Source organism: Lytechinus variegatus, chromosome 11 (genome assembly GCF_018143015.1).
Source record: "Lytechinus variegatus isolate NC3 chromosome 11, Lvar_3.0, whole genome shotgun sequence".
Taxonomy (NCBI): domain Eukaryota; kingdom Metazoa; phylum Echinodermata; class Echinoidea; order Temnopleuroida; family Toxopneustidae; genus Lytechinus; species Lytechinus variegatus.
Window position 1 is genome coordinate 15839748 of NC_054750.1, and position 25587 is coordinate 15865334.

The window sequence follows — 25587 nt, forward strand, 5'->3', positions numbered from 1 at the left end:
CATATATTCTGATTCTAATGCACATTGTTTTAATTAGAAGCAAAGGAATAATTGATCGAGTAGATTATGATTCCTGTAACATCTGCATTAATAATAATGTAAACATTGGCAGCCTAAACAATAGTGGTATGACGTCATATTCTCTTTATTGTGTCGTTGTCTCGACTCGACTCGTCAAGAAATGATCAGCTGGCAAATCGCTCCACGGCGCATGCTCCAATCTATGACATCAACAACAATGGCGGCGAACAGAGATGAGATCCTGGCGAATTTTCAGGTATAAGACTGGTTGAGTTTGTGTCAATTACAGCTTTATTTCATGTTATAACCAGATTTATAGTATCCTGTATTGTTTTTGTAGTGCAAGGATTATACAACTCAAGTATTAGTTATGTTAAAGTGTAGTTTTCGTAAAGTGAAGTTGATCATTCTAGATTTTCTCGTCTCGCTCTGTGCAATGGCAATTGCATAGCGCATGACACAGCATTAGAATCAAAGTCAAACTTCGATGTGCGATGCTCTGCATCTGCAGGCTCAGGAACTCCACCGCGGCCGCGGACTTGCAATGTATTGTAAGTCTGCCTCTTAATGATAATGACATTATTTGGGGCTAACCTCGATTAGCATCTTGCTATTATGTTAGCTCCAATTACCAAATGTTTTGTTTATATGTGATGTGCTATTCCTTGTAATTGTACCTGACAGTAATACATGAATTTGTTAATAAATTCAATTCAAAATATTAATATATTATCAGTTGAAGAAAGTCAATCAGTAAATAATCAGACTTTTCGGTAAGACTTGAGTTCCATATGCACCCCCCAGTAAAATTGAAAATAAAAGCATGGAGAAGGTTCAGAATAATATATCTAGCCCTAATATAGAACATATATGATGGGGGAGTGGAAATGCATACCAAAATAGTCAAACTATTGGCTGATAATCGTTAAAATACCTCTTCCGGTATCAGCGCTTCTCGCTAGCGTAGCGGGAAAGGTCTTGACTGCAGATAAATCGAGGTGAGTTCGAGTCCCAACTAAGGTAAGTAAGCGTAAAAAAAGTGATAGAAAAATCTGAAGTGAATGAACTGGAAGTCTCAACAATCTTTTGTTATTTTTGGTGGGGCTGCATATGGAACTCTTTCCCATTTTTCTTGCAGGCTGAAGTTGGCTTGTGCCACTCCCCCCCCCCCCCCCCCCCACAGTTGCCCAAATCAGCCTGCTTTATTCGGACACTTTTTAGTGTGGCTTCAGCAACCCTAACACAGAGAGGTGACAAATTTCATCTTTCTATGGCCAAAATTAGTATGGTTATACGCCCATGCATGGCATGAGCATGACGAGTTGACCCTCTGACCATTGTTTTTACTTGGCCCACAATCTAGAATTACGACCTTCGCAAACCCTTATTATTGTGTCTTTTGAGATTGCCAAACCAATATTCAATTTTCCCATGCATTTACTCTGGGAAAATTGAATTTCGATTTGGCACAACTTTTTCACTTTCTCACAGATCTAATTAAAAAAAAAAAAAAAAAAACATGCCATCAGAAAGAGTGTCAAATCTTCTATCTGTTATTCTGTGGACAAGTCTTTTTAATCAAGAATAGATTTTTAACAGCTCTCAAAATCTAAAAAAAAAATGATTTGTGTGTGTCCCATACTAACTACACAGCGGCCTATTCCGTGGCAGGAAAATGCTGTAAATCTATCTGATTTCATTCTTCGTGTTTGCAGTCATTAATTGAAATTTTTCTACATTTCTGGTATTCTGAAATTTTATTTTTCTCTTCAAATCCACAAAGGTCAAAGGCATATTTATTTTTTTATTTTTTTTGATAGATCTAAGCAAAATATTTTTTTTCCAGACACCCTTTTAGTATTACAACAAGGCTAAGTGCAGTGATTAGAATGTTATGCATCAGTGGTTGAATAAATGAAAAAATGCATTGTTGATTTATTTTAAGATAATGCCCTAGTTTTTTACTCAACAATTTGAAATGAAATGAAATGAAATTTGTTCCCAGTTACATTGATTTTTTAGAAAGTATTGGAGAGATTGAGTGGTCTAATGTCACATGACATAGCGATATGTGAATTCAAGACCAAGTTCTTCATGAAAAAAGAAATGCTATCCATGATTCAGCCTGTCTCACATGTGCAAGTTGAATATGAATGTTAGATAGGCTCATTAGGCTGGATGCCTTACATGTAGTTCTTAATTTGCCATTTGCTTTTGATATGATCGACTGTTGGCCTATTACAAATATACTAGGTACATGTATTAGACATTACTAAATGTTTGGCCTGCCAAGCATAAGCTACATGCCATTATGCTCCGAGACTTTTATCTGTTTACCTTATTTATGGTCCTTCCTTTACAGGCCTGTACGGGTATCGTGGACTTTATGGAGTGCCTTGCCCACCTGGAACAGAATGACTGGAATCTTACGGGTGCTATCAATTCAGTGTTCAGTGCACAGGGTGACGGTGGCAGCAGTAGCAGTGGTGGAGGTGGCAGCAGAGGCGGCGGGCAGGATGAGAGTGGCGTTCAGGGACGCTCTGCCTTTTCAGAGATCCCCATGGATGCTCAAGAGTAGGTGTTCATACCCTAGCAGAATTTCATGAAACAAATAGTGATTGCTATACTGTGAAAAGCAAGCAAAAACCTTGCACCTGATTGGCTGAGAGAAAGTTACGAATGAAAATTAACTGATATTTTGTTTCATGTAGCACTTCCTTTGTCTCCAAAATCAAATGAAATGAAAAGTTTTTATATACTGTACAAGGTGTTTTGCACATTGACTGCTGAAGTGATGCATTAAAACATTGGTCTGAGTATGTTTTCAAATTAACAAGAAAAGTAATCGTGGTCTGAGGAAAAAATTGTGTGTGGTTACACTGAGCAACAGTGCATTTGATAATGTGAAATTTGTTTCACATGTTTACAGAAATATTAAAATCCATAGTTTCTCTGTGATAATTGGTATCTCTCTTTCATTCCTCACAGGCCCGTGGTTGAAGATATAGACTCCACCATACAGCCCACCTTCTCTGACACCGCTGGTCCCTCCTCCGGTCCCTCCTCATCCCCCTTCATCCCCTCTCCTGTTACTCTTTCCTCCCTCAGAAGACCTCGCTTCATCCAATTTAGCATCAATCACAGGGGAAAGGTCATCACATTATCAGTCACAGATGAACACAAAGTTGGTGAGACTTGTATTATATTGACTGATTGCTGATCTCGTATGGTCTTAATAGAATTATTCTATTATTGTGGAGTGTAAACTTATTTATGCTCCTTGTACATTTATGGACGGAAAAGGTAGTATAGCACACTTCATGTAGGAAAGTACAGAGTATGTTTATCTGAGAAAAAAACGCAATAAAAGAATAGATTGAACTTTGATCTTGTCCATACTTGATTCAATTTAGTTCAATTGAGAAATGGTTAATTAACACATGCGTCCAAGCCAAAGGCTGAATTGAAATGTGTAAAATTCAAAATATACATTGATCACCTATATTGCTGTCTCAAAGCTGAGGACAAGAAGTGAAATAACAAGACATCAAAGTGTATCGTACTATTTGGTGATTGATCATTGAACTTCATTTACATTTTTATCATGTGATTAAACTTTGACCAGTCATACTGAGATATTTGTAGTATGATGAATGTTAGGTATCATTTGTATGATTCAACCCCTTCATATTGTTTTTTCTCCCTAATAGATCATTTAAAAGACCTACTCTCAAAGCAGCTGAATATACCAAAGATCGCCCTCTATCTGTCAGGATGGGATAATAGATCACCTTTACCAAGTGATGAGGTGAGTTGCAAATGTACCAATCAGTGAAAAAGGGCCCCGAGATGATTTTTTTTCCCTGAAACCTATAAAAGTGCCCCTAAAGACCAAGTAAAAGAGGTAGATACATGAAAAGTCTATAGAAATCACTTCCACTTTCTATTATGTAACACACCAGCAATGACAATGATAAGAATTAGACTTACATTTTATTTTTCAAGTCGAGAAAATGACCAGAAATGCATAAATATGTTCAGTATCAGTGATTCAATAACTTTTTTCTTAATGTCTTGGCATCTATACTGGCACAAATTGTTAGTTCAGTTCTATAATTAAGATTCTCGTAATTTTTTTTTGCCTGAGTTTGGCATGTTTTTATTGTGGCCCCGTATATATACATGTTAGTTCATCTAGTGTGACATTAAGTGGTAGTATGATCTTTCAGAGTCAAGAAAGAAGAAAATATTCTTCATTCCTTGATAGTTTCCAACTACACAATACTAATTTCAGGGAAATTTAGGAAATTGATGGCCATTTCATAGATGTACATATATGAAATGTGACATTTCAGCAACTTTTGAGGAAGGTTTTTTTTTTTTAACCCCTGCTGGTTAAACTTACCTGCTCGTTTATTAATAGTGTTTAAAGGTTTTTCAAAATCAACATAAAGACTCGGGCCTACTTTCTATACCTCTTGATTATGATATACCAGATTAAACACATATTAATATAATCTTGAATGTAATTATGAAAATAGAGACATGTCAACATTTCATATACAGTGAAATTGTCTTCTTTTTATTTTTTTTTGTGACAGACAACTCTATCTACTCTCAACCTTCCCGCTGAAGTTAGTCTGACTCTAAGCACTCCGACAGTTGCAGGGGAAGCACTCCAGCCTTGCTCCTCTAATGGAGATGAGTATGTATTATTTTATTGAAGTCATGGATGTTTTGCATGACAAGGATATGTACATGTGGGACTAGGTTGTAGATAATTCAAAGTGCAGGTTTATGTTTTTTGAAGTAGTGTAGGTATTTGGGTTAAGAACATGAATTAGCAGTACTCTTTAGATCACAAAGAGGTTCCAAATTGTTTGGTTAAAAAATTCTTGACTTCACCTCGGGTTGAGCACAGTTGCATCGAGTTATGCTAAATGATTGTGAACTGTATACAGTTCATCATACACATGTAATTCATAGAAAAATTGATGTTTGTGAATGGAGGATTTGATGAAGCATCCTCTACGATAGATCCCTGTCGTACCCGTTAATATGCAACCTTTGAAAGAAATGGTCATGTGACTTGAAGTATAGTCTCAATCCAAAGCTAATATTTTTCTTGCTTCCAGGCTGTCATTTCCAGAGCGACTCATGAGGCATACAGAACTAGTCATTACCGATATGGATGAAAACACAGTATATAATCTAAGATACGAAGGCTGCAAGACTATTCTGGACGTCAAGCAGGGTATATTTGCATTGACTAATATCCAGCCTAGAAGACAAGAATGGATAGGGTGGCCTAATGATATGGACACAGTAAGTATGAAGTATTTGGAAGAGATATCAAAAGCATATGCAGTTGAGGCCAGAAGTTTACGTACACCCGTGGAATTCAGTGAAATTTGTTCGCTTGCCAAACATCGAAAAATTCACTGTATCTTCAGAAATATAAATACTACCATGACGAATTTGATATCAAATAAAAGAGCATATTATGCTCTTTCACATGATTGGAATGCTGTTGAGATTGAAGTATATTTTAGGTGGAATTTCTTTGAAGAAGACGAATAATATTCGTGCCAAATGTATTCTATTGTTCATTATGATTTTAAACATTGTTTCATACAAATATATAAAGGCCAAATCTATGATTTATATTACGTTTTCGATCATGATATGTCACCACTGAACAAAAAGTTTAATCTGAAATGTTTGTTTTCAGAGGTAACTAGCATAAACATGAAATGTTTTTGTCAGGGTTTAATTTTAATATGTCTAAAGTATGAAGATGTTTGTGGAAAAAATGACACCTAAATATTTTTCAGCTCCTGATGACAAAGCAATGTGATGAAGGGGCATGGCATACTCATTTGTTTGATATCAAATTCGTCATGATAGCACAAATATTTTATAAGATACAGTAACTTTTATGATGTTTGGCAAGTTTCAACTTTTCTTTGATTTTCCTGGGTGTATGTAAACTTCTGGCCTCAACTGTAGATGTGTTTCTCTGCCAAAGTGATTGCAAAATTCATTTAACACTACAGATTTCCTATGATCTCACTTGAATTCTACTGATTATTAATCTACATTTCCCTGCACTTGGGAATCATCGTTCGGTTCAACATTTCTCTTATTTTTCTATTCTTACACGTGGTGCATGCCATCTCAAATGTCTAAGGAAAAAGAGGTCGAACCTTTGGGCTCCGCTTATGATAATGATCATCGATGGTGCTTGTATTGTGAAAAACACAAATAATAAGATATTTCTTCTTATTATTTTTACCATATATTATTATTATTATTATTATATTTGATAGAGCAGACTGCAAAGTTTCCTTTTTTTTATTATGCAATATTCAAGTAAATTTATTGTACTTCTATTTCAGCTTACGTTAGCAGCTTCAGGTATTGATTTCCCTCGTCACATCCTATCATTCAAGAGATTACCAGCTGATGAACATCAAAATAATAGGTCTCAGGTAAGCCTCATATACCATCTATAGATTCTATAATGTATTGGTATGCATATAATTTTTTCTGTTTTACACCTAAAAAATATTTCTAATCACAAATCTTGCTGTTTTTATGACATTATATCCTTTTAATGGACTGGATAGAATTCTTTGACTGGCCCGACAGTGTGGAACTTGTGTTTGCATTTAATGGTAAAGACTAAAAAGACATTATAAATCAGTTAATTTAGTCTGAAATTCATATTTTGTTTACATGAATTAAAAGAGAATTGTATCTAATCTAGCACATCTAGTTTCTTTCTCTCTCTCTCTTTCTTATTCCCCTTAGAATATTTATTTCTGTCTTCCAGCTATGTCAATCTGTACTCTCTGTCCATTGCTCTCTCCCCCTCTCCCCCACCATTTCTTTCTCTAATGGGGCGTTGCAAGAAACTTGCGATCAATGTCAAGTATATTTTCGTCCCTGAAATTAAGCATATGCCGTGCAATTTATTACAAATTTTGGGATTGATTGCTAATCTGCTCCATGAAAACAAGGAGTGTAATCTGATTTTTTGTAGTTAAAAGTGATCAATCAATTGTAAAATTGCAACAGATTATTTGCAGTTGATTGCAAATATTTTCTTGCAACACCCCCTATGTCTTGCATTTCCTTCTCCATTTTTCCCATATCTAGATTTTTCACCCTCCCCCTTTAATAATCTACTCTAAAGCCAATGTAAGGAGTGCATTTATTTGTCCCCCCCCACCATTCAGGGTGGAGCCAGCATAGACGCAGGGAACGACAGCAGTGATAGCGACGAGTACGACGATGCCCAGGAGGTGATGGACCTCGATGACCATGCAATGTTTGGTTCAGACAGTTCATCGCACAGAGACGGGCCTCTATGTGAGTAACCCTGTTCAGTTTCACTCACAATGTGCCACCATCTAAGTTGTGCTTTTTGTAATATGTATGCAAGTTGTGCCCTTAATGGCCCAAATCCACAAAGGTGGTTTTGAAAACCCACGGTTGAGTACATGGTTTATGCATTCATTTACCAGGTATATTAAAAAATGTCCAATGCTGATGCCAGCTTTTGTCACAGTGCGGCATATTGATGCCTGTTGCCGTGGATATCCATGCTATTTTATTCACGAGTCCACTGTTTTTTAATTAATGAGTCCACTCTTCAAACAGTGGACTCATGAATAAAATAGCATATCTAACCATGGTAACAGGCGTCAATTTGGCGCACTGAAAAAAGCATATATCAGCATCGGACATTTTTTATGCACATGCTAAATTAAGTGTAATTTATACAGGAAATCTGCATTAACCATGGATTCGACCGTGGGTTTTCAAAACCACCTTTGTGAATTCGGGCCAGTGTGACTTCACTGATATGCATCGATACGAGAAATTGCATGAATAGAAGATGAGTGCAATATTGTGGAATATTTCTGGTATTCCATTAATAATATATATATATATATATATCTATACCCCGAAAAAATTGTGATTGAGAAAATCATATCATTTATCATAATCAGGGAATAGGGGCCTATCTTATAAAATAATTTCAGAGAACTTATAGTAGCTCAGATTCATGGCATCAGTAAGTATCATTGCACTTCACATTAGATTGCTTGTTGCATAAGTTTTCTATTTCACACATTTGCTCATTCATGGAGACGATGCAATATAGCACTATATTGCACACCAAGTTTTGTACATAAGCCTTTGACAAATTCAGTAGATATTGGTGTTTTAGGCAATGTGCTCTCTTACTGCACAGGATAATTATGCAGACCCGCCAAAATACATGGTTTTTAATGCACTACTGAAACTCCCTTATACTGCATGTAGGTAATAATGATATATATTGTTCAGAATTTAGGTAATGATATATATTGTTCAGAATTTATTTTTGAAAAAAATATCTTTCTCTTTCACTTATGCTGAATATAGTACCCGATGACCTGGAGGATGCGACAGAATCGTTAATACATTTTTCACAAGAATTTTCTGGTCGCTATGGCAACACGCATCCAAGTTTCTACATGGGGCCGTTAGAGGATGCAATTAAAGAAGCTTTTAATGTTCCAGCCAAAGATGTGAGTATTCAGCAAATATTCTATTTTCTGCAATTTTACATTTGTTTTGACTTCTCATCATGGCACCATTTCATGAAGCTTGTCAGCACTAACAAAATAGTAATTCTCTGATAATTGCTATAGTAACTGTCAGAAACCAGTGCTTCTCGACCAATCAAAACCCAAGTCCAGACTGAAAGTATATAGTTCTTCATGTATAGAACGTTTGTGTTCATTTCCATTTATTGATATTCCTGACAAAGATTATATGCTATGAAGTGCATATCAATTATAATTATTATTTTCTACTTCTCATTACTCATTGTATGGGGAAAACTGGCTACAATATTAATTGATATCTGTGGATGGTTTCAGAGTTTGATGTGGCCAAATCAAATCATGCTTTATAATTTATTTGATGTTTTGAGAATACCATTCAATGAGATTGGAATTGTACTTGTTGAAAAACCATAGCTTTTTATTGCTTAAACTCACAAAGGTGTTTAAAATATATTCTGAACTTCAATGTGCCCTGTATAAGATATTGTTCATTAAGACAAGAATTTAAAATTAACATAGAATCATGTAGAAACTTTTAATATATCTGTGACTGAAAAGAATCATTGAATATCTCTGCTTAGGACTATTTGATTGCAACACACTTTGAATATCAACTAAAAGTGCTTTTCCAAAGTCGCTTTTTTCACCTTTTGAAGCAATAAATGATGATGCTACTTCTTCACAAAGTAGCACCGATACTGGTAACAAATGGGACCTGAAAGCCATATCATTGTTAATTAATGATATTTTTTTTTGTATCTACAGAGGAAACTATTAGCAGTCTATGTCCACCATGACAAGAGCGTACAAAGCAATGTTTTCTGTAGCCAATTGATGTGTTCTGATAGTATAGCCAACTTTCTCAATCAAAACTTTGTCACATGGGCATGGGACATGACAAGTCCAAAGAATAGAGAAAGGTAAGTAGGATATCATGACCACTTTTAATTTTTAAAGCGAGAGCGAAGTGATGACTACTGTGTGGGGTCCTTCATTGACTGTGAGTGATGAAAAGCTAGTCTTAAAATTATTGTATATCTTTATTTTTTTTAAATATACAGTGGTCAGGGTTCCCACGGTCATGGAAAATCCTGGAAAATCCTTGAAAAATTTGTGGTCCTGGAAAGTCAGGGAAAAGTCAGGGAATTTGGAAAATTTGTGAAAAGTCATGGAAAAGTCATGGAATTGCATTTACCTCATGGCTATGGCAGCTTTCCGTTTTGTCGTGTCTCGCAAAGTTCTCTCATACTTAATTATATCCACTGGTGATATATGATTTTGGTGTCTAAACTATGGTTTCAAGGGTCAAATTATATATAAGGACAAGTTACAATGACACTCATTGGTCTAGTATGTTCAAATTCCAAGATGGCTTCCAAAAATGGAGTTCAAAATGTCTGATGTTAGTTACTTTTTTTTTAATAAAAGGACATAGTTTGTACAATATCTGTCTGGAGAATATGAGTTTGGTGTCTAAACCATGGTTTAAAGGGTCAAGTAATACACTAGGGTTAGTTACAAGACCAGTCAGTTGTCTGTATGTTCAAAAATCCAAGATGACTTAGTGTTGGGGCTAGCAAGTTTGAAATAACATTTAATAAAAGAGTTTTTTGTGAATACATGTATAACACAGCCACAATCCACATTCCTCACTCAAAATACTCATGGCCATGAATAAATTGATTGCTCCTGACATTAAATTGGGACAACCAGACTACAGAAAATTTCATCTTATTTGCAATGATATAAGATGTTAATCAGTCAATGTATTTTTAATATGTCACATTTTGTAACCAGTTTTGCGTTCTTAGTTTTTTTTAGAGAATTTAAATTTCAAGGTTTGTACAATTTTACTCAACATTCATGGCAATTAGTTGACATATCAAGTCACAACTTATCAAGCACTACCAGCATGGCTATCAGAACACAATACATTCAAAAGGTTCTGAATCTCTTAGTTATACAAGATGTTTCAATTGCTATTTTAGTGTCAAGTAATGTGTCCTCTCTGGAAAAATTACTTGAAAATGAAGTTTAATGAAATACCAAAATAGGCATCAAATGTCAAATTTTCAAGATATCCTCATTATTTTTGGAGCATATACAGAAATACACTTGTTAATTTAGCTGGTGTCCTCAAGTTTTATCAGAAATGGCCTCATTTTTTTGTAATGTAGAGTGAAATGCAGCACTATGTTGAGAATTTTAGGATGAGGATGTCTTTGTTAGCCTTTTTTTTCATGTCACCTTATTGTAAAACTCAAATGTCACTCTTTTGTTATAATAATTGGCTCATGTGTGACATATGTAAAGTGTTTCATCTTCATATAATTCAGGGTTCCCCCAGAAATTTGAAAACAGAATTCAATGACTTTTATGTAGAAGTTTTGTAGGAAAGGTGAATTCAGGATCCTAATTTCAATATGCCTGGAAAATTTGACATTTACATCTACATGTATTGTAATTCACTTTTGTGACAAGATCTGCATGCTATGCTCTGAAAATTTAGAAATAGTTCATGGAAATCTGTCAGTTCAAGAAATTACATGAGTTTGTGTTCAAGACAATTTTGAAACTTGATGTTGGTGAAACGAAAATGGTACTGTACCCTGGTCAGAAACAGACCACATACCAATGATAATACATGTAGATGTACCTGTCATGAGTAAGGTAGTGGGTGGAATGGATGGTTGAGAGGGGAGGTTATGGAGGCCATCATAATGTGTCTGATTTTGGAAACGGTGCCAGAAATCAAGTCATGGAAAGCAGCAATTTAGTCATGGAAAAGTCAGGGAAAAGTCATGGAATTCTGTTTTCAAATTTCCGTGGGAACCCTGATGTGGTGCTAAAAAGTTAGTGAACCCCAACAGGAAGTTAACATACTTTTAAAAAAGTGTTCTATATTGTAGATATTTAATTGTGAAATCAGGTGATAAATTATATATTGTAGATATTTAATTGTGAAAATCTAATTCCATAAGAATCGTGAAATCAGGTGATAAAATTATAACATTCAATGAATTTAGTTTCTCTGGGCTTGCCGAACATTGAAATGTTGTTGTCTACATTCAACACTCAGCATGAAAGATTGCCTTTCGTGGTTGGGATCACTAACTTTCTAGCACCACTGTATATTTCTCTATATTTTTTTTTAATAATTGTCAATCAAACTGAGAACAAATCAGTCTAATTGAAAAGGGAAGCTAAAGTGTTTTACTACATGATTGTATTGAGTAGTGAATTGTCATTGAATTGGGCCTAGATTACACGACTACCCTACTCAGAATGATGCATTATGGGTTAGGAACCTGGCCATGTTTGAGTAATAATAATAATTGGCATTTATATAGCGCTTTATCAATCTACGACTGTTCAAAGCGCTTCACAATTATTATTACCCGGTCACTGGATTCATAGCATTCCAAGTAGCCTGTTAGGCGCAAACTTGCTAAACCAACCACAATGACGGTTGTTTCCTACCGGTACCCAATTAGCACCTGGGTGAGAGTGGCAAAGTGTGGATGGACGCCTTGCCAAAGGGCGCTAGGCCATGATGGGAGTGGAACACACGACCCTCTGATTACAAGGCGAGAGTCAGAACCGCTACACCACTTGCGGGTTTATGTTGGCTTTAATCAAAACTTTTTTTCGCTAAGTGTGCTTTAAATTTTTATTAATCAGCTGGTTTCTAAAGATATTTTATTCAGGTAAGAAAAGAAATCCTCTTAAGTACACAAATAATTTCCGATTTGGAATGTTTTAAATTGAATATGATCATACATGTACTTGTGTGTTACTTACATTGCAAAATTAGATATTCAGAGACTAAGGAGGTGGTTTAGACAGCACATGTTTTTGAAATTGAAATGCTTTATTTGTTATCTAATCCTAACTTTTCCCTCATCGACTTTGATGGATTTCTTCTTTTTTCAAAACTTTTCCTTGATTACATTTGATTTTTTTTTCTACAAACAATGGTAATTTTTTGAAAATGTCCTTAACCGTTTCTGTTGGTTCCTATTTTTGAAGTATCACCACATGAAACTTTAAAAAAATGTTTATTCTAGTTTTCCTAATTCATTTAATAATTATCCCATTTTTTTATGACAGGTTATTAACAGTATGCACAAAAATATTTGGTAGTGTTACAGCGTCAACGTTAAAGAATTTACAGCAGGATAAGTTTCCTTTGTTACTATTGGTCATGAGGATACGATCGAATACAGAAGTCTTCTCAGTATTACAAGGTATTGATTGCAAGTCCTTAATACGCCATTTTGATTGGATGTATATTTCAACATGGGTTTCATTTTTGTAGTCACGTTTAATTGCAACTCTTTGTGCTATGTCAGTAAAATCAGGGTCAGAAATAATTATATAATATTGACTGGCCTTGAGGGGAACATCAAATATATTGCCCACGAAATAATCATATTGGCCTGAGTCTTTAGATGAGGGCAATATGGTTCGTTTAAGGGCAATATGTTTGATGTTTCCTTAAAGAAGAGCCAGTCAATATTTCATTATCATCCAAATCAGACATCTATAGCAAAAATCAAGAAAATTGATAAAATTTCTCTCAAGAATATGGTTCTTCTGTGTCATGTTTATACCAGGGGCCAGGCTCTGCACTTTACCATTATGACGTACTTGTAATTGTAAGATCGCGTCTCTAGGGACGCATATTCAGCACCCGAATCCAGTGTTGTCTTTATTCTGACATACGTTGTTGCTGCGTGGATCATTATAAAGCGTATCTTTTTCTATGCATACTCAAATGCCCAGATGTGAAACCAGGGAAAATACAAAGGTATATTTTGCGTCGTCTTTGCATGCAAAGTCAGTATGCGCACAGAGACCGAGCAAAATACAAACAATATACCTATCCCTTCCGGATATTCAGAAAATGTAGGGCAATACAGTTTTGTAAATTACCAGCTCAGATGTCTGATACGGGTGATAATATGCCATATGATACAAGTCTCATACTGTGCTAAAATGTGCTAATTCCACAATCCCTCTAGAACCCCCCCCCCCTCCCCTTCATCCCTTCATGGAATAATGATGATAATATGGAGATGAGGATTATGATGATGATGTTGATGATGATGTTGATGATGATGATGATGATGTTGATGTTGATGATGTTGATGATGAAGATGATGATGATGATGATGATGATGATGATGTTGATGATGATTATGATGATGATGTTGATGATGATGATGTTGTTGATGATGATGATGATGATGTTGATGATGATGTTGATGAAAGAAAGACAATATAAAATCAAATCAAATAGATAAAGATCAAATTGTAGTCTGCAAGCACAGTCTCATATCTGACACTTAAACCAATTACACCATGGGTGATTTCAAGTCCGGTGTTGAAATTTGAAATGCTTCCCCTAGCTCCAAAACGTATTCAAAGTTTGTGAAACTGATTCAGATCACATTATTGACATCTCAACAACTAGTGAGTGACTTTTCGGGACCATCTTCATTTTATTGTCTCGCCCACCAGAGGTGAAGGCGAAAATTAGGAATCCAAATGTCGTCCGTCCATCACAAACTTGTAATGACACCTAACTCCGCAACTGTAAGTCACTTTCCGGCAAACTTGGATGTTAGATTGGCTTGGGGGACATGCATGTTAGGCTGCAGTCGGAGGTCACATGGTAAGGTCAAAGGTCATTTCAGGCCAACATTAAAGTTTACATGCAAGACTCTCTTATGACACCTAACTCTGCAACCGTAAGTCACTTTTCAACCAAACTTGGATGGTCGATGGACTTGGGGGACCTGCATGTTATGCTGCAGTCGGAGGTCACATGGTAAAGTCAAAGGTCATTTTCAAGTCAACATTAGAGTTTACATGCAAGGCTCCTATGACAAGTGTTATTCCAACCCAGTCATTTCACAATGAAGTTGATATAATTCTCTTGCCCGTCCTCGCAAATCAAGATATTTCTGGTTATTTTCACAAGTGGGCGAGACACAAAATTGCTTTTGCCATGTGTTTGGTGTTATAATCGTGTAAAAATTGACCTAACACCAACACCAAAAGGTCAACAATAAACTTAAAATCCCCCATGTCCAGAGTAAAGACTGGACTCAAAACTTTGTATCAAATAAGAGAGGCAGCCACAGTACATAGTGAATAAAGTCTTGGTACTTCAGACTCTGATGTGTGACTGCAGACTAGTATAAGTGCATGTGATTGGCTATAATCTTGAACCCGTCATATAATACCTGCAGGTAACCTATCCCTTGATGAATTAATGACGAGTCTAATACAAGCAGTGGACTTCTTCTCAGAACAGCAACAAGCAGATGTTGTACAAGAGGTATGTCCTTCACGCTCTCCCTCCATCCCTCTTTCTCTCTCGTTCTCTCACTCTCTATAGGCTCTGCAATCCCCCCCCCCCCTCATGGTAGTTCCATGAGTGTAAATGCTTTCAGATCTCATGCATCTCTGGTACCAACTGTATGCAAATTGAACAAAGGTTCATGAGATCATGGTATGTTTTCGAGTTGACTAAAAGTTTATCCCCCCCAAAAAAAAAATGTATTTTGCGCAAGTTTGTGTCTAAAGAATGGAAAATAGTCAATGTCATTAATTGCTACAAACTGCTGATTTGGCATCCTAAATAATTTGAGTTACATTTTCAAATCAAACCCTGGATAATATTCTATAATAAATTTTGTGAGAGTAAAAATAAAATACCTAAGAAATCAAACAATGAATACCAAAAGCATAAATTCATATTACACCAATCGTTCATGTATTAAAATGTTGGAAATACTTTCCACAATTTTTGTCTTGCCTGCATAGCAGAGCGAGACTATACATGTAGGTGCTGCTTTTCCAACAGTGGCGGCATTGTCAACATTGAAATCTTAACCAAGGTTTAACTTAAAAAGTATATGGACCTAGTTCATAAAACTTACACATAAGGATAATAGTGTATCACTGAAGATCCTGCTTGAGATTCAGGTCACATGATTAAGGTCAAAGGTCACTTAGGGTCAACAAACTGGCCATGTTGGGGGTATTTGAGGAATTGTCGTCATAACGTTGAAATTTTATGGATCTAGCTCATGAAACATCGACATAAGGGTAATCAAGTATGAATGATTGTTTTGCACATGTCTTAGGTCACATGTTTATGGTCAATGGACATAATATTTTATTATCACATTAGTGTTTTCTTCTGTGAATAACTATTCATCAGCTGTTTTCAAAGCCAGCACTGCTGCTATATCGTATTGTGTAATGCAGGCGAGACTGCCAGAGGCATTCAACTTGTTTTTGTCTCACCTGCATAGCAGAGTGAGACTATAGGCGCCGCTTTTCCGACGGCGGCGGCATCAACATCAAATCTTAACCTGAGGTTAAGTTTTTGAAATGACATCATAACTTAGAAAGTATATGGACCTAGTTCATGAAACTTGGCCATAAGGTTAATCAAGTATTACTGAACATCCTATTAGAGTTTCATGTCACATGACCAAGGTCAAAGGTCATTTTAATAGGGTCAATGAACTTAGACCATGTTGGAGGAATCAACATCAAAATCTTAACCTGAGGTTAAGTTTTTGAAATGTCATCATAACTTAGAAAATATATGGACCTAGTTCATGAAACTTGGACATAAGGTTAATCAATTATCACTGAACATCCTGCGTGAGTTTTATGTCACATGACCAAGGTCAAAGGTCATTTAGGGTCAATGAACTTTGGCCGAATTGGGGGTATCTGTTGAATTCTCATTATAACTTTGAAAGTTTATGGATCTGATTCATGAAACATGGACATGATAGTAATCACTTATCACTGAACATCCTGCATGAGTTTTATGTCACATGACCAAGGTCAAAGGTCATTTAGGGTCAATGAACTTTGGCCGAATTGGGGGTATCTGTTGAATTACCATCATAACTTTGAAAGTTTATGGATCTGATTCATGAATCTTGGACATAAGAGTAATCAAGTATCACTGAACATCCTGTGCGAGTTCAATTTTTGAAAAATGATCTCAAATCAGGGAAAAATGCCTCAAATCAGGGAAAAATTCAGGGAATTTTGATCAGTCCAAAAGTCTTAGGAAGGATAAGGTTAGCAGCTCTGTGTGCGTCCTATTGTTATGCTTTATTACTCAAAATTGTTAATATAAATGATGTTTTCATTCCTTCTTTAACAATTTCCATGGACACAGGAAGAAAGAAGAGCGTCATTGATGCTGAAGCTAGAGCAAGACCAGGCATACCAAGAATCATTAATAGCAGACAGAGCAAAGGTAATATTATATTATATTGTATCATATTATATTTATATAATATTGACTGGCCTTGAGGGGAACATCAAATATATTGCCAGCAAATGAATCATATTGGCCCGAGTCTTTAGACGAGGGCAATATGGGTCATTTAAGGGCAATATATTTGATGTTCCCCGAAAGAAGAGCCAGTCAATATTTTTATTATCATCCAAATCAGATATCTAGAGCAAAAGTCATGATAATGGGGATATTTCTTTTAAAAATAGAGTTCTATTGTGTCATGTTAATATCGGTCTAGGCTCTGCACTTAACCATTATGACGTACTTGCAAGCGCTCGGATTCAGCGTTGTCTTTATTATGACGTATATTGTTGGTGGGCGGATCCTTATGAAGCGTATCTCTTTATACGCATCCACAAATGCCCGGATGTGAGACCAGGGAAAATACAAAGGTATATTTTGCTTCGTCTCTGCATGCAAAGTAAATACGCGCATTGAGACCGAGGAAAATACAAACAATATACCTACCCTTCCCGATATTCAGAAAATGTAGGGCGATACGGTTTTGTAAGTGACCAGCTCAGATGTCTGATACGGGTGATAATACATTATATTATATTATATTCAGACTGTTACAATATAGACTGGAGATTTTGCCTTTCACTAGGGCAATGTATATGAAAAAAATATTCTTACCTACATTATGTTGTAACTGACTCCAAAGTTAAGTTGAGCGTTGTCTTTAGTCTTTCAATCTTCCGTCTATTCTTCCACAAATTCTTATGCTCCTTCATTTACTCAAATACTGATTGCCGTTTTCAAATCCTTGATCTTCAGCTAGTTTTCCTCTCCAATAGTAGGCTTTCTTTTAATGGTGAATAGAGTCGAGTACATTGTAATTGGCATGAGTTGAGGAAGGGTGTTGATCATGTTTTGAGAACGGTGCCTGGGTTCAAGGTGGCTGGTCAGAGGGGAAGGGGGTGATCAAAGAAGACATGGAAGAAGCAAGTTGTGGAGGAGAGTAGGAGGGTTAGGTTGAGGGAGGGGGATGCACTGAATAGTGTAAAGTTGGATGGATGGGGTTAGGGTGATCTCTGTGTGAGTTGAATCCGACCACCCCCTCTAGTCAGGGACTAAATCGGACTTAAAGCCTGGATGATTGACATCAGTCTTCCACTATCTACCTTCCAATTATTCTTTCACAAAGGCTTTATGCTCCTCCACTCACTACAATACCGATCACTGTTACTGTTAGCAAATTCTTGATCTTCGACAAGATTTTTCCTGTAAAATAGTACAACAGTAGATATGTCTGGTTTGCTTGCTACCGTCGATCTTCAACTAATTCTTTCAGTCTTCTGCTCCTCCATTCACTACAATGCTGATCATGGTTTCCAAATACTTGATTTTCGACTAGTAATTTCCATCCAATAGTATGACGGTAGATTTTTCTGATTTGCTTGCTACCATCGATCTTCAACTAATTCTTTCACTAAGTCTCCTGCTCCTGCATTCACTACAATACCGATCACTGTTAGCAAATCCTTGATCTTCGAAGTTATTGTTGTCCAATAGTACAACAGAAGATGTGTCTGTTCTGGTTTGTACCATCAATCTTCTACTAATTCTTTCACAAATTCTTCTGCTCATGGATGGATCCTTGCTCTTCGGCCAGTTTTTCCTCTCTAACAGCAGGACAGTAGCTTTTAAAGATACATTAATCCCTGTTTGTCTATTTTTTATGATGAACATAAATCATATGCTTAATGGGTTGAGAATGATTTAGCCATGGATTCGTGAAATTAAACCTGTACATGAAAATAATGGAAAGTCATGTGATATTGTAGATACCTATAAAAATATACAGCTCTATATTGAGTAAGGTAGTGTAAAGACATGGACTTATGTTTTCAATTGAAAGAGATGGATATAGCTAGAGTGAAACTTTGTAGATCCGGGATTGAAAGGTAGCATGTTATGATTATACGCTGACCTAGATGGGGAATAATACCATCTGGCATGTCATGAATGTGATCTTTTATTATTATTGTTATCAACTGTGAGACCTGGGAGTGTTTCATAAAGATTGATTCTTACCAAAGCCATTTGAAGTATCAATGTAAACTATTGATGACCACATGCAATACCCCCCTGTTGTCGGTCTTTATAAAAAGCAAGGATATATTCACATAAAACTCAAACTGACATTGATCAGATATAGGATAATTAAGAGGATAAGATCAATCTCAAGTTATTTGACTTTTGTTGCTTTCACATCAAGGTACGGTGGCTGGGTACGGTCGCAACGAACGTACCCAGCCGACGAAATCATGATGTGAAAGCATTTCATCATACTCAGCAACCGGTTGTTTTGGTAAAAAAACAATCGGTTGCTTTGTACATGTATGGTCGGAGAGGTACTTCAGCGACCAATGATGTGACAGCACATCATACTCAGTGACTGATCCAAATGCCCTATTCTTTTTAGTGACATGAATTTGCTTAGCATAAAATATGTGCAGATCAAACTTACAGCGACAGATTGCTCTGGGACTGACCAAAATTTGACGGCGGTATGAAAGCTCCTCCGATCGTACCGTGATGTGAAAGCGGTATTAGATTAAAAATTCATCAACATTCTATGTAAGAAAGGGCCCTGGATATTAATGATCAGGAAGTGAGATGATAAAAGTGAGAGTTCAAGACAACATCCTGTTTCTAACAAAATAAATAAGGAGCTTTGTTTTGCTTTTTATTTGCACGGAGCAAGATAATCATGGTATTTAAAATACAGGGTAGAGATAGAAAGAGAATGAAAAGTGAATAGAGATAGAAAAGGTTATAAAAACTGACAAATCTAGTAGAGTAATAACCATGCTTACAAAGTATACGATACCCAGGAAATACATGTGTGTGTGGGGTCATTGGGAGTTTGAAATGAAGCAGTTACGCCGAAATGTCCCCTAAATGGGAAACCAAGGCAATGCTGAGGTTCTACATGAAAATTTTTTTGTGTATTATGAACATGTGTTGAGCAACGTACAGCTGTCAACAAAATAATCATCTAAAAAAAACTGTGGATGGATCAAATTGCTATGTGAGGGCGATTTCACCTCCAAACCATCTTATGTGGGACCTTCCTGTAGTGTTTTGCCTCTGTTTTCTTGTTCATATATAGTTATGATATTTCATGGATTATGGGACTTTTTTGTAGCAGGTGGAGTGGGGCTTTTGCCCCTCTCTAAATTTTTCACAACCAAGAAAAAATTAGAAAACGAAAGAAGAGTAGAGAGGGAATGGTGAAATATTATATTATTTTCTGAATTTTATGTCAAAATCTATTACAAAATTAGATTTTCGTAATAGAAATGTCTGAATTTTTGCTCGCTCAGTCGCAATTTTTAATAAATTTTGCCCCCTACGCCATATCTTGCCACATCAAAATTTTTGGCTCATTATGCCACTGTCTTGTGGAGTGAAGTAGAGAGAAAAATGGGGGTTAGACATATAAAAAAAAGTAGGTTCAATATTTTATTGAATTGCCCTTATATTTAACCTAGGAACCTGTTTCAACGTCCAATATTGTTTTCTTGGAATTCTGTAAAATTGTCATTCAGTTCATGAAGTGAACTAAAGCAATAATGGAGAAAAAAAATGGGAGTTGGACATACTGAAAAATGTTGAATATTGTATGGAATTACCCATTTGTGATTTCTCCATGCTCAGTACATCTTCAGACAAGACCATCACCTCACTCTGGCATTCGCATGGCAGCCCTTAAAGGAAACTTGATTTGAATAAAAAGAGAAAAATGTAAAATGAAGTTTCATTCCTCCCTAAACAGGTGGAATTCCATTATTTTAACATTTTGTGCTTCAGGCAAGGATGTCCTAATTGTCAAATTCGTAAAAATTGAAATATTGTATGATTCAAACAATAAAAAAAAAAGAAATAGTGAGTGAGTGACATCATCCACTCTCTCATTTGGATGTAACTGGCTCGTTCATATAACTATTTTGTTGAAAATAAGCGAAAGTTTGAAATGTCATAACTTTCTTATTTTACATCCGATTTTGATGAAATTTTCAGCATTGTGCTTGTCTGATTTTTCTCTATTGATTCAAATCAACATTTTTCTGAGGTGGACTTGTCCTTTAATCCACAGATACATGTAGGAAGGTCCCTGTGTTAACTGTTTGAATCTTGCTCACAATTGCTTTGAATTTCTTTTATTTTCAGCAAGAAGAGAAGGAAAGACAAGAAAGAGAAGAAGGAGAGAGGATCATGCGGGAACAACAGGAAGAACAGATGAAGAAGGCAGAGGAAGAGGTAAAACATGAAATCCCTTTTTTTCAAATTTCATTTGGTGTTTTATTTCACGTTATTATGTGCTTATTATTTATTTATGTTATTTATGAGGTTTTTGTTGAAGATAAAGACCAGTTGTGGTAACGATCTCAAAATGATTACAATGAAATTACCACCAAAGTGTTTGTATACATGTATGAATAAAAAATGTATGTATGAATAAAACAATATTGCTGAGAAAAGAGCAAAATAGGCACAGAATTCTATCAAATGTTGGGTATTTTTTGAAGCAATATTAATGCACTGTCCCACATATGCTTTTCTGTGTTAGTGATCATCGAATTAACAATTTTTAGCTAAGATTTCATGATTTTACAACTATAAGTTTACATCAATGTACCAGATCTAGATGTATGGTGATATTTTGACTATTAAAATTGAAGATAAAGACCAGTTGTGGTAACGATCTCAAAATGATTACAATGAAATTACCACCAAAGTGTTTGTATACATGTATGAATAAAAAATGTATGTATGAATAAAACAATATTGCTGAGAGAAGAGCAAAATAGGCACAGAATTCTATCAAATGTTGGGTATTTTTTGAAGCAATATTAATACACTGTCCCACATAGGCTTTTCTGTGTTAGTGATCATCGAATTAACGATTTTTAGCTAAGATTTCATGATTTTACAACTATAAGTTTACATCGATGTACCAGATCTAGATGTATGGTGATATTTTGACTATTAACATTGAAGATAAAGACCAGTTGTGGTAACGATCTCAAAATGATGTACAATGAAATTACCACCAAAGTGTTTGTATACATGTATGAATAAAAAATGTATGTATGAATAAAACAATATTGCTGAGAAAAGAGCAAAATAGGCACAGAATTCTATCAAATGTTGGGTATTTTTTGAAGCAATATTAATACACTGTCCCACATATGCTTTTCTGTGTTAGTGATCATCGAATTATCGATTTTTAGCTAAGATTTCATGATTTTACAGCGATAAGTTTATATCAATGTACCAGATCTAGATGTATGGTGATATTTTGACTATTAACATTGATTTAAAAGACTTATTCATGAAATAATCGTTTGCTGCTACTACTGTCTTTTACCTTTAAAGCAGCAGCAAGCCAATGAGCCTGACAAGGTTTCTATTATGGGTCTTTCAGTCACCGACTTATTGTCCCATTTCTTCTCGTTTCACCACCAGGCAATAAGGTTATCGCTAGAGCAGCAGCTAGCGGACGAGCCCGACGAGGGTTCGGACCTTCCCATCAGCACGCTGAGGATGAGACTTCCGACGGGTGAGACGATGACGAGGAGATTCCTGGCTTCTGAGAGGCTACAGATGGTGCTTGTCTTCCTAGGTTCCAAGGGCTATCACTCGGATACCCACAAGATCCTGACCACCTGGCCAAAAAGAGATGTAAGTACATGTAGTAGACAAGTTTTAAATCCAGGGCCGTTTTATAAAGCTGTTCGTAAGTTACGCATGACTTCACACACGACTGGTGACCCTTTCTTGTGCTATATGATATATCCCTATGTAGCTGACTTATGTATTAGATCATGTTCCAGTTGTTCGTAAAGTTGTGCGTAACCTTACGAACAGCTCTATGAAGCACCACCCTGGTTTGGTCCCTATTGAACGGATTTACCGATGAATCGCGGCAATCGTCTTTACCCCTCCCTCCACAGTGCACGATTCAGTGCATCGTCTATTCTTCCTCCTCCATTTACCTCTTGCATCTTGAATTCCAAAGCCCTATCTATGTATCAGAAATCTATTGATGAAGAATGGTTCCACAAGTGAAAATATATAAGATTAATTGTAATTCTGTTTTTAAGTAATTTTGCCCAGTGTTTGAATTAGGTAAAAGGGCAAATTCTTAAAAGCATCGGCTTCACTTTGATCATAACTCTTATTATACCCCCGCCAAACTTTCAAGGGGTTGTATAGGAATCTCTGTAAGTTCTGGCGGTTGGTCATTCTCAGGAAGTTTGGCACACACTTTGGTCCTGAGGTAAAGATGTGCAAGACATTTTTTTGTGTGTGTCAGAAATCACGTTACCATAGCAAAAACATATGGTGAGAATCTTGCGGTTTGAATTACTTCATCAATTTTCCACCAGTTCTCATGAAATTTGGCTCACTCATTGGTTTCGAGGTAAAGATATGTGAGACACATATTTTGTGTGCGTGTCGGAAATCGAGTTGCCATGGTAACAGCATTATTTGTCAAAAATTTGGTAAAAATCTTGTGGTTCTTATTACTTCATAACTTTTCAACCAATTCTCATTAAATTTGGCTTACACTTTGGTCTTGAATTAAAGATGTGCAGGACTTATTTTCTATTTTTTGAAAATTGTGTTGCTATAGTAAACACCATTTATGTAAAAAAAAAATTAGGCAAAAATTTTGTGGTTTGAGCTATTTGATCTGTTTTTTAATAAATTCTCATGATATTTAGCTCATGCATTGGTCTTGGGGTAAAACTAGGCAAGACATATTCTTTCCATGTTTTGGAAACTATTGCCATGGTAACGATGTATGGCAGGGTATTAATCACCTTCAGTGATAGTTCTGGTTACCATATATTTTTATTCTATTGACTTTGGGTTTTTTGGTATTGGACAAATAAAATGTAATTGAACTTGGAAATAAAATTGAAATGCATCTTAAATCACCTCAACCTTCCTTTCCTTCTCCACTGCAGCTCACAAGCGAAGATGGACATCAAAACCTTCAACAGCTCGGCCTGTGCCCACAGGAGACTTTGTTTGTAGAAGAACGCTAAAGGAAGCTCCTCTCCCACAACGTTATTGTTATTATGTTCTGTGGAAGGGAACTGCTACGGAAATCTTCGCCCCCCTCCATCTCCGGCGAGGACCATCAAAGCAAGGTCAGAGTGCAGTCAATGGAATCAAAGAGGGAGCAGCATCGCACCTTCTGTCTGAGTATATCTCACCTGATCCCGTTATATACTTCCATTTTACGGGAGACCTAAAGCGTGGATGAGTATTTAAAGGATGCAATATTGGTATACTCAATATCAGAAATTTCATAACTGCATGAAATTGTTAGTTTTCTCCATTATTTCATGGGAACACAGCACAGTCTTATTTCAGTTTGCAAAGGCTTTTAGCTTTCAGCAGCAGTTAAAAAAGAAAAACATTGATACCTTTTCAAATTTTGTTTCTGATTTTTGGGTAGCTATCATTTTTTGTTTAATTTACTTGCTCACACTGGTCATTTATTTACATTTTATTGCAATACCTTTTTACTTGATTGAATGTGAAATCTACTTTCATGTTAATTCATGCAAAACTGTTATTTTAAAGAAATTCATTCACATTGGACAAATTTGAATGATTGTTCATTTTGCCAGGCCCTTTGAATTGCTTCCTAAGACTCAACCATTAAAATAAAATCAAAACACCACATATTTTGCTTTGCTTCCGAATTTATCAATTTTTTATTCATTTTTTTTGTCTCTGTGAATAGAAAAAAATCATTCCTTGATTATGAATCGTTACAATTTCTCCACTCACAAAAATAGATATATTTGTTCTAGCTCGAGACTGATTATCCCTTTAAAAAAAATAAGGTGTTTATGTAGTAAAATTGTTAATGAACAATAATATCATCCAAGTGAAGTGTCCAAAAGATATTACGGGGATAAAAATGTCATTCAAGCGAGCACAAAATGACAAAATTTGCTACCCAAAATACCATGAAGAAAGTGACGAATAAATCTCCATCAAACATTTGAAATAAACAAGGTCTTAAAAATGGAGCACCTGTGTACCAGCCTATGAAGCTTGCTGTGCGTAAAGTTTTTAACGCCATCCTAAGTGTCTCTACATTGAATAATATTGCTTGGAAGATGACCCTAACACCTTTTTGAATGCCATGCTTATTTTGCACATATCTCAGCTTTTGCACATTCTCTTCCAGAATCATGTATGTTATTCATATATACAAACACTTCGGTTATTTTTAAATGATTCTGATTTAACTCATTTTGAGATCGTTACCACAACTGGCTTTTATGTTAAAGTCATGCTGTAAGAGAAATAAAGTCTTGCTTGCCTTGGCTGTAAGTAGTATGTGACCACTAAGCAAGATTGGAAGATCATTTCTTGGAAAAATGGCAACGTGATTCTGGACAATATTTCAGAAGCATCTTATTAGTTATTTTCATTGACAAATTTGCTCTCGTCCAATCAGATGCAAGGATTTCAGTAGCTTACAACAGGTGTCAATGGAAATCGCTTGAGAGGATGCCTTAGGAAATTCTACTGTGATGTATTGGTAAAATCTGTAATGATATA

The 25587-nt window shown here is 35.8% G+C and overlaps 1 protein-coding gene across 1 annotated transcript; it reads left to right on the top strand.

Annotated features, from left to right (window-relative positions):
* Nucleotides 1–169: 169 nt before the first annotated feature.
* Nucleotides 170–25587, top strand: LOC121423574 (FAS-associated factor 1-like). The gene is made up of 16 exons (XM_041618935.1): nt 170–277; nt 2384–2595; nt 3010–3209; nt 3732–3829; nt 4623–4726; nt 5157–5346; nt 6420–6512; nt 7263–7395; nt 8458–8603; nt 9408–9562; nt 12753–12889; nt 14900–14988; nt 16861–16941; nt 21163–21252; nt 22462–22677; nt 23970–25587. Exons 1-16 carry the CDS (start codon nt 182–184, stop codon nt 24048–24050), a joined length of 2121 nt encoding a protein of 706 aa, XP_041474869.1. The 5' UTR covers nt 170–181; the 3' UTR covers nt 24051–25587.

Coding starts and splice junctions, on each gene's coding strand:
- LOC121423574 (XM_041618935.1), top strand. CDS start 182: ATGATCAGCTGGCAAATCGCTCCACGGCGCATGCTCCAATCTATGACA. Junction 5,347..6,419: donor GGCCTAATGATATGGACACA/GTAAGTATGAAG, acceptor CTTCTATTTCAG/CTTACGTTAGCAGCTTCAGG. Junction 8,604..9,407: donor TTAATGTTCCAGCCAAAGAT/GTGAGTATTCAG, acceptor TTGTATCTACAG/AGGAAACTATTAGCAGTCTA.